This window comes from Cervus canadensis, chromosome 3 (genome assembly GCF_019320065.1).
Source record: "Cervus canadensis isolate Bull #8, Minnesota chromosome 3, ASM1932006v1, whole genome shotgun sequence".
In the NCBI taxonomy this organism is placed as follows: domain Eukaryota; kingdom Metazoa; phylum Chordata; class Mammalia; order Artiodactyla; family Cervidae; genus Cervus; species Cervus canadensis.
The window spans coordinates 103086634-103099547 of record NC_057388.1 but is presented as its reverse complement, the minus strand read 5'-3'; the positions used below and the strand labels follow the sequence as shown (position 1 = coordinate 103099547).

The following is a 12914-nucleotide window of genomic DNA, read 5'->3' as shown; positions in this document are numbered from 1 at the left end:
TGGAGGAACGAGGGGAGGGGCGCGGCGGGTCCCCCTCCTCCTCCGCACCCCCACACCCCCCCGTCGCGAGCCCGCCCGCCCCGGCGGCCCCGGGAGCCGGGCCGGGGACCCCCGGCCGGGCCACGCCGGGGCCGGCCGACGCGCCCTCAAGCGCCCGTCCGTCCCGCCCACCCCAGAGGGGCGGGGGACGCCAGGCGGCGAGGACGCGGCGACCGGCCCGCGGGAGGCAGACCGGGGACCCGACCCGCGCTCGGGAGAGCGCATCGGAGCGGGGGGCGCGGCGGGGGGGGGGGGCTGGTGGGGGGGTGGGGGGGGTCGCGGGCGCTCCCCCTCGCCCAGCCCGCGACGACGTCGGCGGACAGGCGGCGGCGGCGGCAAAGCGGGCAACGGATCGGGGCCGCGGCAGGCCCGGGGAAGCGAGACACGCCAGGGCGCGGGCCCCGGGGAGCAGCAGACGGGGAGCGGACCGAGGCGGACGGACGGACGGACGGAGAGGGGCACCGACGGGGTGCGGCCATGTGACACCAACGCCACAGAACCGGCGGTGGAGGCGGGGGTGGCCGCGCGCCACCGCGAGGGGGATGGCTCGAAACGACCCGGGGGAAGCGAGTCAGCCGCCAGGGCGCACCGCGGGATCTCACCGCCAGAGGCCTCCCAGCACAGGGGCGGTCCCGAGGCACACCCAGAACGACAGACTGGCCTCTCCGGCCACCCCCCCCCCCCGCGGGGGGGAGGGGGCGCACCCCTCACGGGGCCTCACGCCCACCGCCAATCCTACACCCGGAGCCGCAGCCAGCCCGGGAGAACGCTCTCCCGCCGCGTACCAGCGGCCCCCCCAGCCCTCACACGGGCAACCCTGCTGTGCGCGCCAAGGCTCCCCCCCCTGCCCCGCCTCCCTCTCAGGGCTCCGAGGGCACTGCTCCACCCGGGGACGCCACCGGCCGACGGAGGCCGGGAGACGACACCCACGTGAGGCGAGGCCGGCTCGGTCCCAGACCGCAGGGAGCGGGGGTGGAAGGGGACACAGGCGGTCGCACGCGCGGGACGAGGAGGAAGGCCGGCAGCGGTGGGGAGGGGCCGGCAAGCACGCGCAGCAGGGGTCACGGGACGGGGGCGAGGGCGCCGCCCGGGGACCAGAAAACACCAGGACACAGCCGGGCCACCAGGAAAACCAGCGCGGGATCCCACCGCCACCCACACACGAGGGCGGTCCCGCAACGCCTGGGACGCCGGCCGTTCCTGGCCATCCCTGGAGCGGGCCCCACACCCCAGCCCCGCCGCCAGGGCCGGCGTGCCGTCCACCCAACCTTCCTCCATCCATCCATCCATCCTTCCTCAACAGATCCGTCTTCCGTCTAAGCCTGACCCCGAGGCTCAACATCCTGGGGACACACTCTCGAGCAAGGGCGGCCCCGACCGGGCCCACCACACCGCCACCGGCTGCGGCTCAGGGGCGAGGGCGGGCACGACAGGCTCCTCCTCACCACAGCTGCAGGGCTGGGGGAGCCGGGGCCGACCAGGCAGTCGCACCCCAACGCCCCCCCCTTCCCCCTGGGCTCACACCACGGGGCCGGCTGCGCACAACACAGCACACACGGCTCCCCACTCGCCGGACACCCGGCAGGGCCCAGCGGGACCCTCCCCCAACTCAGAGGGGGGAGGCGCGGGCCGCAGTAGGCAACAAGCAGCACACGGCCCCACCGCGGGGCCGGTGCACCCATCACCCCCCTTCCCCACGGGGGGGGGGGGTTCTGCCCACGTGCTCTGGCAGTCGCCACAGTGGCCACTGCGCACTCAGGAGGGGCAGCGGCTGGGGGGTCCGGTACCCCAAGGCTCCCTCTCGGATCGCTAGAGAAGGCTTTCTCACCGAGGGCGCACCGTCCCTCACCCGATCGTCTCTCCTTCGGGCCCACGGAGGCACACCAGGAGCCGCCACTCAACTGGGCGGGAGGGGTCTGCGGCATAGGTAAGCGGACCACCACACAGGAGCATGTGCGCGGTCAGGGCCCCCTGCAAGGCCTCATCCGTCAGCCGCCACGACGAGGGGAGCACACAATGCTTCTCTTACCGTCTCGACCCCCCCCATGGGACACACGCACACCACCGCGGCGGGGACCCAAGGAGGACACAGGGTTAAGGGAAAACGACACCACCACTCGGCCTCGGGCACCTGAGGGACGACCTGGAGCACTCCAGGGGCACCACCGAGGGTCCAACGAGGCATGCTCACACACCCAAGCACGGGCACGCGGCATGGCAGCGGCACAGCCCTCCCCACCGCAGGGAGGGCCGCTCGCGGGGCACACGCCAGGAAGGCGAAGCAAGCGCATCTGCTGTGTCCAAAGCCCAACGGCCCCCACTAGGCACCCCAAGGCGGGGGACGGGAGACCGAAGGTCAGGGCCGGAGGCCACACCCCAACCCCTGCCTTCCTCACCCTGCCCGAGGGGCAAGGGGGAAAAGACAGGCGAGGGGCCCCGTGGACAGACCGAGAAGAGCGGACACGTTCACTGGGAACACCCGTCCCTCGTCCGGCACGGCTTAGGCCCGGCCCGGGAGAGCACAACCACACCACATCAATCAGTTGAGCCAAGGTGTGTGTGGGGGGGGGGGGAAGGCACAGGCGAGGACAGTCACCGGAGGGGCCCGCTTTAAGCCTCGCCGACAACCTCCCCCCCGCCTGCCCACAACCTCACACCTCAGGCGAGAGCAGCCAACGACCCCAGGAGGAGAACAGCTGACACGTGGCACGGAGCCTACAGGGCAGGGGTCGTCCCAGCCGCCACCGGGTGCCCGCAGCGGGGAGCACAGGGCCAAAGACCCACACCGCCTCGCCCCACCGCCCTCGGGTCGCCCAGACGCGGCACCACGAGCTGGGTCGGCCAGACACGCCACACAGGAGCCGGCGCACAGGCCCAGGCAGGCGGCTCCAGCGGCAAAGGCAGAACCAGGCGCCAGCTGGCGGCCCACAGGCCCGGAGCCCCGCGTGCATCCAGAGACCCAAAGTCCTCGGCGGCAGACACCAAAGGAGACCGTGTCAGCACTTACCTGGTGGCAAAAAAGACCTATTTTGGGCGACAAAATGACAGCAGACGACAGCGGGGCCCATCTATGACTCGCAGGGAGGGACCCCGGAACCTTGACCCGGCCACCTGTCCCCAGCACTACCCCATGAACATCAGGCCTGGAGCTCTCGGGGGCCATCTGGTCGACTTGGGGGGGGGGGGGAGAGGGGGCCGCGTGGTGGCAAAAGTGGGGGCGCGGACGCCAAGGGAGAGGGAGCTGGCCGGAGACTCCCTCCCCGCTTCGCCCACACGGGTAGGCGTACCGGTCCGTCCGAGTCTCCGAACGGGGATTTGACTTCGACGTGCATAAAGAAAAAAGAAGAAAGAACCGTCAGCGGGGCGCCTCCAACAAGACGAGCGGGCCCCGACCAGGGCCCACGCCCGGGGCCCAGACCGTCCTACACAGGGCACCCAGGACGGCTCGAGCCGGTCCCCACCCACCTCCTGACTGACCGGGATTCAGGGAGTTGGGGAGGGGTGAGAAAAAGTCGCGTCCAACGACCGAGACCCACGAGGGCACGCTGAACGGTCGAGCGCGCCCTCCCCGGCCACCCGCGGAAGCAGGGCCCGGTCCATCCACGTCTCCGGACCTATCGGGACTTTGAGAAAAGAAAAGGCATGCGTGCCGGGAGACGCCTCAGGCGACCGGACCCCACCGGGGGACCGCACACGCGCCCGCGCCGGCCGTCCTCTCCGGGTCACCCCTCACGACTCCGGCGGGCGGGTCCCCACCTCCGGAGTGCGACGCGGAAAACACCTCGGTCAGAGAGAACCCGAGGGCCCGGACCCAGCCGCGCCCTCCGCCGACCTCCACGCCACAGTCCGGGCCGGTCCCCACCTCCGGAGCGGGGCCGAGGGCGAAGCAAACGCTCCTGAGGGCGACCCGGGAGGAGGCAGGACCGCCGAGTCCGAGTCCAGGCGCTCCGGGCAGGGAAGACCCTCTCCCTGCCCACCTCGGCGGTCCGGCCCAGGTAGGGTCCGGCCGGTCCGTCTCCACGGCCGGAGGGGCACGGGGAGATGCTGGTCGACCCGGCCAGGCCACCCCAGAGCCCGGATCTGGAGCGCCGCGACGGTCACCCTCCTCAGAAACCTAGAGAACCAATCTCCGGCGACAGCAGGACGTCCCTAGGCCTCGGTGTCACCGGGACTGTCACCGCCAGCATAGCCCGTCTCTGAGAGCACTGCCTCGGGCCCGGCGGCTGAGTCACAATCCTCCTGAAGGTCTCGCCGAAGCTCCGGAGGGGAGGGACAATATAAAAGCGGCCGCCAGGTGGCTCCTGACAACCGGCTCGACCGTCCCGAGGACGGGTCGCTGTCGCCGGCCGCCGAGGAGCCACCGCGCCGGCCGCCCAAACGCCCGAGCTCGGGCCGGAGCCTCCTCCGCCTCCGAGCCACGCGACGCGACGCGACCCCGGCCGCAGAGGAAGGGAGAGGAGCTGGGAACTATCTCCTCAGGAGGCTGCCCCGAAGGAGACGCGCTCCCCCCACGCGATTCCAGGGTGGTGGGGGGACATTCCACGGAGACGCCGGCGGCGGGGGCTCGGGGGCCGAGAGAGGGGCACCAGTGACATCCCGGGCTCCCCCGGACCCCCTCCCCCCAAAAGAGGGAGTGAGAGAGGGAGGGAGGGAGGGAGGGAGGGAGGGGAGGAAGGGACCGACCGGCAAAGTGAAACCAACCAGGCAAGCGCTGCTCGGAGAACAAAGCAGGACTTTGGAAAGCAGACACAGACACAGACACGCAAACCCAGGAGCAAGAAAGGAAACGAAGGAGACACTCGGACCCCCAACAAGAGAAAACAAAACTCAACCTGGGTAGAGACCGTGACCAAGTCCAAAGACAACAAACACAAGCAAGCGCGGGTGGGTGGGGAAAGTGCACTTGAGGTCAGGAGAACGTGGATTTCAAGATCACTGGCCACAAACACCGGAAAGGCGGGCGGCCGGCCGGGCGGTCTGGGGTGGCAGGGCTGCGGGGGTGGGGTTGAGGGGCGTGGTGGGGAGGACCGAGTCAATAGGGATCCACTAAATAAGCCCCGGACTCCATGACAACAGCCAAGTCAATGAATGCATAACTTTTTGAAGTAGAACCGAAACGAAATGAAACAAAACCACCAGGCAGGAAAGTCAAGTCGTAGAACTGCTCTGGCAGCTTAAAAGTCAGAGAGAGGGAGGGAGGGAGGGAGGGAGGGGGAGAGAGAGAGACAGAGAGAGACAGAGAGAGAGAGAGAGAGAGAGAGAGAGAGAGAGAGAGAGGAGAGAGGGAGAGAGAGAGAGAGAGGGAGAGAGGGAGAGAGAGAGAGAGAGCGCGAGAGCGAGAGCGCACATGTGCATATACGCATGTACATATGTGTACGGACACATATTCGCATCTATATATACGTGTGCACACATGCGTATAAACAAGCGCGTACGAAGGGCATGCATGCATGCTCACGTACACGCATGTGTCTGTGCGTGCACGTATATGCCTAGGCGTTTAAAGTGTGCATGTATGCTTGCGTGTATATACGTATGCACAGGCATCTATACACATACGTACACGGATATGCACGCGCACGAATACACATGCTCATATGTGCCTATACATAGATATACACACCTACATTTAAATAAACACGGGCGTGTAAACGCATATAGATGCACATGTGTGTGTACGTGTGATGTATACGCACAGGTGTGTGTGTGTGTGTGTACGCATGTGCGGACACGTACGTGCATGCTTACATATGCACACATATCCGCCTGTGTATATGCACACGTGTATGTACACGTGTGTACATACATATGCACACATACCTAGACGTCTACATGTAGCGTATATACGTCCACACAGACGTACGGCTGTATATGTGTATACATATACACACATGTATGTGTAAGTAAACATACACGCATATACGTATGTACAGTTGCAAGTGTGTGTATAGAGTGCATATACACAGATTGATGTGCATAGATGCACACACACGCGTATGCATGCATACACGTACGTATTAGTCAGTGTACATGTACCTATGTGCATACATACGCATGTGTCTGTGTTGATGTCTACGTGCGCGCGTGTGTGTATACATATAGGCGTCAGACAACTGAACCTCCAAAAGAGAAACAATCCCCGATGAGCGAAGTCGGCAGGAGGCCCGAACAGACACCTTCATTCAAAATAAAGGTAGAACAGACAGACACTCAGAAGCACAAGGTAGAAGACAAATCAATGGCGGGGCTGGGCTGGGCTGGGCTGGGCTGGGCTGGGCTGGGGCAGCTGGGGGTGGGGGCGGGCTCACGGAAGCACCCCGGGGCGTTTATCTGGACAACGATAACTTGGAGGGGAAAGGCCCAGGAGCTGGACTCGCAATCGCGACAGCAAGTTTGAAACATCAAAAGACAGTGGCTCCTGATCGATGGAATGCATCTTTCCTGCAGCTGAGAAAAGTGTTGACGGACTCAGAGATATCAGAGCTCATCACCTGGCACCTCACAGAGAGAGAAACCCCATCACTAGGGAAACGAGTCCTGGGATCCCTCAGGACACTCCACCAAAGATTCCCCATCCGACCCAACCCGGCAACTCCACGGAGTGCCTACGGCGGGGACCAAGAAGATATGCGCGTGTGTATGTGTGGTATCGACACCTATACCTAGGTAGACATCCGTACAAACAGAATGATAGAACTCTCTGTCTGTGTGCCTACACCTGTATCTATTCAGGTGCGCGTGTGCGCACGCGCATGCAGACACACACACACACACACACACACACACACACACACACACACACCACACCACACCACACCCACCCACCCACCCACACACACAGACAAATGGGACTCAACCACCAGAAGGGAATAAAATCTCACAGTCTGCAGGAACTTGGAGAGATCTTTAGAAAGGCTATTATGCTAAATGAAGCACCTCAGATCAGTCGTTTCCATGCAGAATCTACCAAAGGATACACCGTGAACAGAACAGAACAAATCAGAAGCAGGCGCATAGATACCATAAAGGAACACATGGGTGGTGGCCAGAGGAGGGAGGGGGTGACGCGGTGGCGGGGGTGGGTGGGGAAGGGGAGAGAGTGAGTGAGTGCCACTGGTGACGGAGACAGACGAAGCGGTGCAGCCTTCCACGGATGAAATCAGTGAGTCACGGGCACGTCATGACACCAAATGCCATCTGCCGTGACACCAAGTGGTGACGGACAGTCACTCACGAGATGTATCCTGGTGATCGCTGTGTCCTTCCTGCGCTACACTGAAACATCGTCTGTACACCTGAAAATTAATGGGGGAACAACAACAGGAACAAAACCAAAACAAGGAAAGAAGGAAGGAAGGAAGGAAGGGAGGGAGGAAGGGAGGAAGGAAGGCAGGCAAAAGAAAACGTTGTCAGTCAGTTAGACGTCAATTTGAGAAGAGTGGGACTGAGAGGGGTGGGGGAGAGAAACTAGGGTGAGGAGGAGGAGGAGGAGCAGGAGCAGGAGCAGGAGGAGGAGGAGGAAGAAAAGGACCAAGTGCCTTGAGGGGGAGAGGGAGATAAAGGATCCAAAGAGTGGACAGGACGGTCAGGTCAGTGCCATAGGGAAAGGAAACGAAGCCAAGGAACACATTCCCAACGGTGGTTTTGTCCAGTCCAAGATGAAGATGTGGATAGCACAAGTGTCCTTCCTCCAGCACACAGGGACACACAGGCCTCACTTGGCGAGGCAGTTCAGGATAACCCTGAAAGCTGAAGCTGAAAAAAGAAGCCGTCACGTTCATCCATGGCTGAAAAGTACCATGGTCCTACGACATGACATTCAAAAATCCTACCAAACCATTGAAAGACTCTCTCACTCACTCGCCATTAAAAATGTAGAGAACAGAAAAGGAGCGAAACGATGGTGGGTGGGTGGGTGGGTGGGTGGGTGGATGGATGGATGGATGGATGGATGGATGGATGGATGGATGGATGGATGGATGGATGGATGGGTGGATGGGTGGGTGGATGGATGGATGGATGGGTGGATGGATGGATGGATGGATGGATGGATGGATGGATGGATTTCCATGATAGTCTGATTATGGAACACACTGACAGAAAAGCATCCGATTCACTTCTGTAAAGAATCTGTCTTGCCTTCCCGGCCTGGTGTCTTTCGTATGTCTGGATGATTCCCTCCCCCACCCCCACTCCCAGCTTTAAGGTCAGCCTCCAAAACGAAGCCCTGTGTGCTCTCAAGGTCCCGCCGGAACTCTCTCTTCGGAGCGCCCTTCTGAAGGGGGACGTTTTCACCCACGTCATCGCCCTGAGACAGCTTCAGCCTGTCCCTCCCCTCCCCCCACCGCCGCCTGCCTCCCTCCTGCTCCTCTTCCTCTTCCTCTTCCTCCTCCTCTGAACTCTTGAGCTTCTCCTCTCACTGGCCTCTCATCCCACACGGTGGCAGTGTCGGCCTAGGTATGCTCAGGTGTTTCCTAACCGCATCCAAGTGGACTTCCACTGTTTCTCGGCTGCGTCGTTCTGGGACCATTTCTTCCTGGCCTTTTCCACGGGTGGGGGAGACCTGGACGGGCCGGGCCCAGGCGGGGCGGGGGTGGGGGTGAGGGAGCGTGCATGTGGGGGGAAGGGAAGGGAAGGGTGGGGGCAGAGAGGAGGAGGAGGAGGCCGGGGGGGGGGGGGGAGAGGGGGAACACAACTCCCCAGTGCCAGTGCGTGCCTATGGCCTGGAAAACAGATCACACGCCAGGCTAGCTCCGAAAAAGGGGATCGGTCATGAGACCGGGCACGTGTGTTCTTTCTTTGCAGAGTCCCTGCAGATCGAACAGGCAGGGGCAAATTTTGGGCTTCCCGCAGTTAGAACTGTTCAGCCATTGTAGAAACAGGCGTCTGAAACACCGGGGTTAGGCTCTCGGTGCGATGTCCACAAGCCGTAGCCATTGAAATGTGTGCACACTGGAGCCGCCGTGCAGAGGGAGATCTCATCCGGCTCCATGTGTTCTTCCAGTGAATAGGCCGGGATCTCAGGAAGAACAGACATCCAGAGAGTTGAGTGAATCTGACCGTCACGCTTTCAGAATTCATGTGAACTAGAAAGGAGGTTCACTCACATGTGAGTTTGTCTTTCCATAGGCTGAATCCTCTCTTTGAGCAGATTAGGGTTCCGGGGGCAAAATGGAGCAGAGAGGACAGAGAGTTCCCTTAGGTCCCCTGCTCCTCCCGCAACGGTCTTAGGAACATCCTGCCCCAGAGGAGTGTGCCGGCCACAACCCACCTACACGGAGACGTCAGTGTCAGTCATCCTCGTCCAGAGTCCCCCGTCTGCCCTCGCCTTCACGCCTGCCTGGCATTGTCCGTTCTATAGGTTTGTATCGAACCTGCCCGGAGCCCAGTGGCATCTTCCCTGATCGGGGATCGATCGAAAACACCCTGTCCCCTGCCTCATCGGCAGGTGGATTCTTAACCACTGGGCCACCAGGCAGGGAAGTCCCTTCACAGCCTTCTAAAATCATCTACCCTGAAACATGAAATGTTGTCATCCAAATCATTGGACCATCACGACTGAAATGAAGGAAAATATGTTCGTTAAAGAAAGTCTCAACTCCTCAGTGCTTGCCTTAGAACCACAAAGGCATCTCTCTCTCTCTCTCTCTCTCTCTCTCTCTCTCTCTCTCTCTCTCTCTCTCTCTCTCTCTCTCTCTCTCTCTCTCTCTCTCTCTCTCTCTCTCTCTCTCTGCCTCTCTCTGCCTCTCTCTCTCTCTCTGTCTGTCTCTCTCTCTCACACACACACACACATGCACGCTCCATAGTCCGAAGGAAACCAACTTCTGTGTTTATCCATCCCGCTTGTTGTGGCTGTTGTGCCTTCGCTAGTCAAAGAAGCTGATCTAATGTGGAATCCGATGTCTTCTTCTCTAGGACACTTCGAGAAGCAGCAAGAGTGCCAGTTTGTGAGAACCGAAGGCCAAACCGGCGTGATGTAACCCGGCGATGTGTGTCGTCAGAGGCCCATCTAGATTCGCACTCCAGTTCACGGAGGGGAGCAGTGGGAACAGGAGTGTGGACCCTTCCCACTCCCCCAGTGAACATCTGTCCCGTGGAAGGGGTATAGGAACCTCATGACCTGACCCACGTGGTGAACAGTCACCAAAGACAAAGAATTCCTACAGCCAGACGTTTGCAACCACGAACCCTGTCCCTCCATCACCTGACCTTTCAGAATGCTACGTGGAACCCTTTCAAGAAGCTTGGGGCAGGAAAAAAAAAAAAAACAAAAACAAAAAAACAAGAAGAAGCAGAAGAAGCAGCAGCAGCAGCAGCAGCTGGGGGCTTGGAGGTATGGACCCCTGAATTCTCCTCGCTCGGCCCTCCCTGCAAGAAAACGTTGTGTGCTTGCCTGCGCCCCACATGCCAACTTTTCGGGGGATCGGACCTCCCAGGGTGCCCCTGCACCAGGCACCCTGCCTGCGTGCGACATCCCAAGAGATCCTATGGAGAAACATCTCCGGCCACTCGCATGACATCTGCATCGCTGGCGAGTGACCCTTCAGACCTCCACATAGATACGTGAGCACAAACGCTCCTTCACAATCTGGGACACCTCGTAGGCTGTGTGAGCTCCTCTGGTTCAGCACTCCCTCGACTTGGCTGTGGTTTTGGTTCTGTTCTGCTCTGTTCTGGGTTTGCTTTCGGACCCGCGTGATCTCTCTGGATAGGGCACCCCCAATCAAAGCGAAAATAAATCGAGTCTGTGTAAATACTATTCATGCATCAAGCGGGGATATCAACGACCTCTATGTGGATCCAGAAAAATGGCTGTGCGGTGTTCAGGAGGATCATTCTGTGTTTTCTGGGTGCACTATTTGCTGTCCATTATTTCACGTGCCTTTTGGGCATGGCTGATGGAGACGGACACGAAGCAGCAGGGCAGCAATCTGGCATCTCGGCCTAGAGCGGTTTCCCAAGTGACATCTCAGAACAGGGGCTGAGAAGGCCATGGCCACCCCTCCACGGGGCCCCCTCGGTGGCCGGAGGGTGGGGGTGGGAGTGGGGCTGACGTTGGGGAGACGAGACGGGGGGGTGGTGGTGGTGGTGGTGGTGGTGGTGGTGGTGGTGGTGGTGGTGGTGTAGAGCTGGGCTAGGGGTTGGGGGCGTGCGAGGCGAGGGGACCGGTCCAGGTCCCCCTGAGAAGTGAAAAGTGAAGGCAGGTTCTCTCCCGCTGAGAACTTCCTGCCTTCACGCGTGTGAGAGGAGCAAGTTTCTCTCTGATCCACGGCCCTGCATCGTTTTCGCCCTGTTCAAAAAAAAAAAAAACAGACAAAAACGTATTTGTTTATCTTGGCTTGTTTTCTGGCCCAGGCCAAAGACCTCTTTGAGAGTGTCCAAAGGATCTGACAGGATGGGAGGGTGCAGGTCAATCCATGTGTCAAGAAGAGATCCAGGGACTCTGTCACAGCTGTGACTCGGGCCTTTTTCAGAAACAGGCCAACTTTGATGACTCCCTGGACAAGGGAGTCACCCCAGAAGTTTCCTTGAGGGGACCGAGTTGCAGGAGTCGGGGGCATGGCCCCGCCACCGCCGCCAGAGGGCCTCCTCAGCCCGGCAGGCAGACAGGCAGGCAGGCAGGGGCTATTGTCTGTGGGCCCCACCCCCACCCTCCCCCTGCAGGGCCTCGTCAGATAGCTTCATTCAAATGCAGAAAGCTTTCCAGTCAAGTCAGAGCCTTTGACTTTGCCTCGAGCTTCTCTCTATTGAATGGTGATCCGCCCCACCCCCATTTCTCCATTTCCCCACCTTGAGGCTGCCCCTTGGGCACCGCGCGGAGGAAGGGGGCTGGGGGGGGGGGGGGCGGGAGGCTGAGGGACAAACTTCGCCTTGTGTCAGGCCAAAGAAGTCTCTTCCTTTTCGTAACCCAGGAAACCCCACTCATGCATGTGAGGATCACGGACGTGCGTCCAAGCAGCCATCATCACTTGACATCTTCCTCCGTGGAAGGAGGTTTTCATTCCTGCCTGCCTTCAGAGAGACAGAGAAGGAGGGAGGGGCGGAGCGTTCCTCTGGCGCTGGCCGGTTCTTGGTTCTTAAGTCACTTGAGTCCAAAACACTCCACAGGACATGGAGGTTCATGTGAGGTGGGGTGGGGTGGGGTGGGGTGGGGTGGGGTGGGGTGGGCGGCCTGCTCCGGACCCCAGCAGTTCCCTCCTCTGACACTTCCCTGAAACCCATGAAAAGCTGAACTGGTGACTGTGTGTGTGAGTGCATGCATGTACGCGTGTACGTGAGAAACGGCGCGTGTGCGTGTGCATGGACCTGAGAGAGAAGTCCCCCCCCCCAAAAAAAAAGGGGGGGGGGGAGAAAGGGGGGAACAACAACAACAACAACAAATCCAGAAGGAAAGAAGGAAGGAACGAGGGAAGGACCAAATAGGTTAGTTAGTACGGGCCTCCATGTCGTGGAAAGAGTTTCTGAGCACAGATCCTCCATTCAGTGAAACAGTTATCGTATCTCCTCTCAGGAGGCTGTGAGGTCCACAGACAGGTTCGGGAAAGCAGGCCTGGGGTGCAAGCAATCAGGTAATTTTTTTCCTCAGAGGCACTTGTAGGGAAAGCAAGGAAACACACCGGTTCATCCCTGGAGTGGATTCATTCGAAACCAGTCGGTGGAGGGGGAGTCAGTCAAGGAGATGTCTAGACGTCAGAGTTGGGTACTGGAGCGGGTTGCCATGTCCTTCTCCAGGAGACCTTCCTGGCCCGGGGATGGAACCCGGGTCTCCTGCATCGCAGGCAGATTCTTGACCGTGTGAGCCAGCGGGGAAGCTCTGTCAGAAATGTTCACCAAGTCCTCTAGCTTCCATCCGCAGGGCTTCAGGCACAGGGCCT

The 12914-nt window shown here is 60.6% G+C and overlaps 1 protein-coding gene and 1 long non-coding RNA gene across 2 annotated transcripts in view; both read left to right on the top strand.

Moving 5' to 3' along the window:
* The window catches only part of LOC122437897 (collagen alpha-1(I) chain-like), a 3817-nt gene extending 302 nt beyond the window's left edge, over positions 1-3515 (top strand). The window contains exons 1-5 of the mRNA XM_043462374.1: positions 1-820; positions 904-1066; positions 1167-1822; positions 2702-3250; positions 3321-3515. The exon at positions 1-820 is cut by the window's left edge and continues 302 nt beyond it. Of these exons, the coding sequence (XP_043318309.1) occupies positions 1-820; positions 904-1066; positions 1167-1822; positions 2702-3250; positions 3321-3515 (2383 nt within the window). The remainder of the gene's footprint in view (positions 821-903; positions 1067-1166; positions 1823-2701; positions 3251-3320) is intronic.
* A 4735-nt stretch (positions 3516-8250) lies between these two features.
* LOC122438787 lies at positions 8251-10798 on the top strand. The gene is made up of 2 exons (XR_006268634.1): positions 8251-8496; positions 9955-10798. It is a non-coding gene; the product is annotated as an uncharacterized LOC122438787 (long non-coding RNA).
* The last annotated feature ends 2116 nt before the right edge of the window (positions 10799-12914 follow it).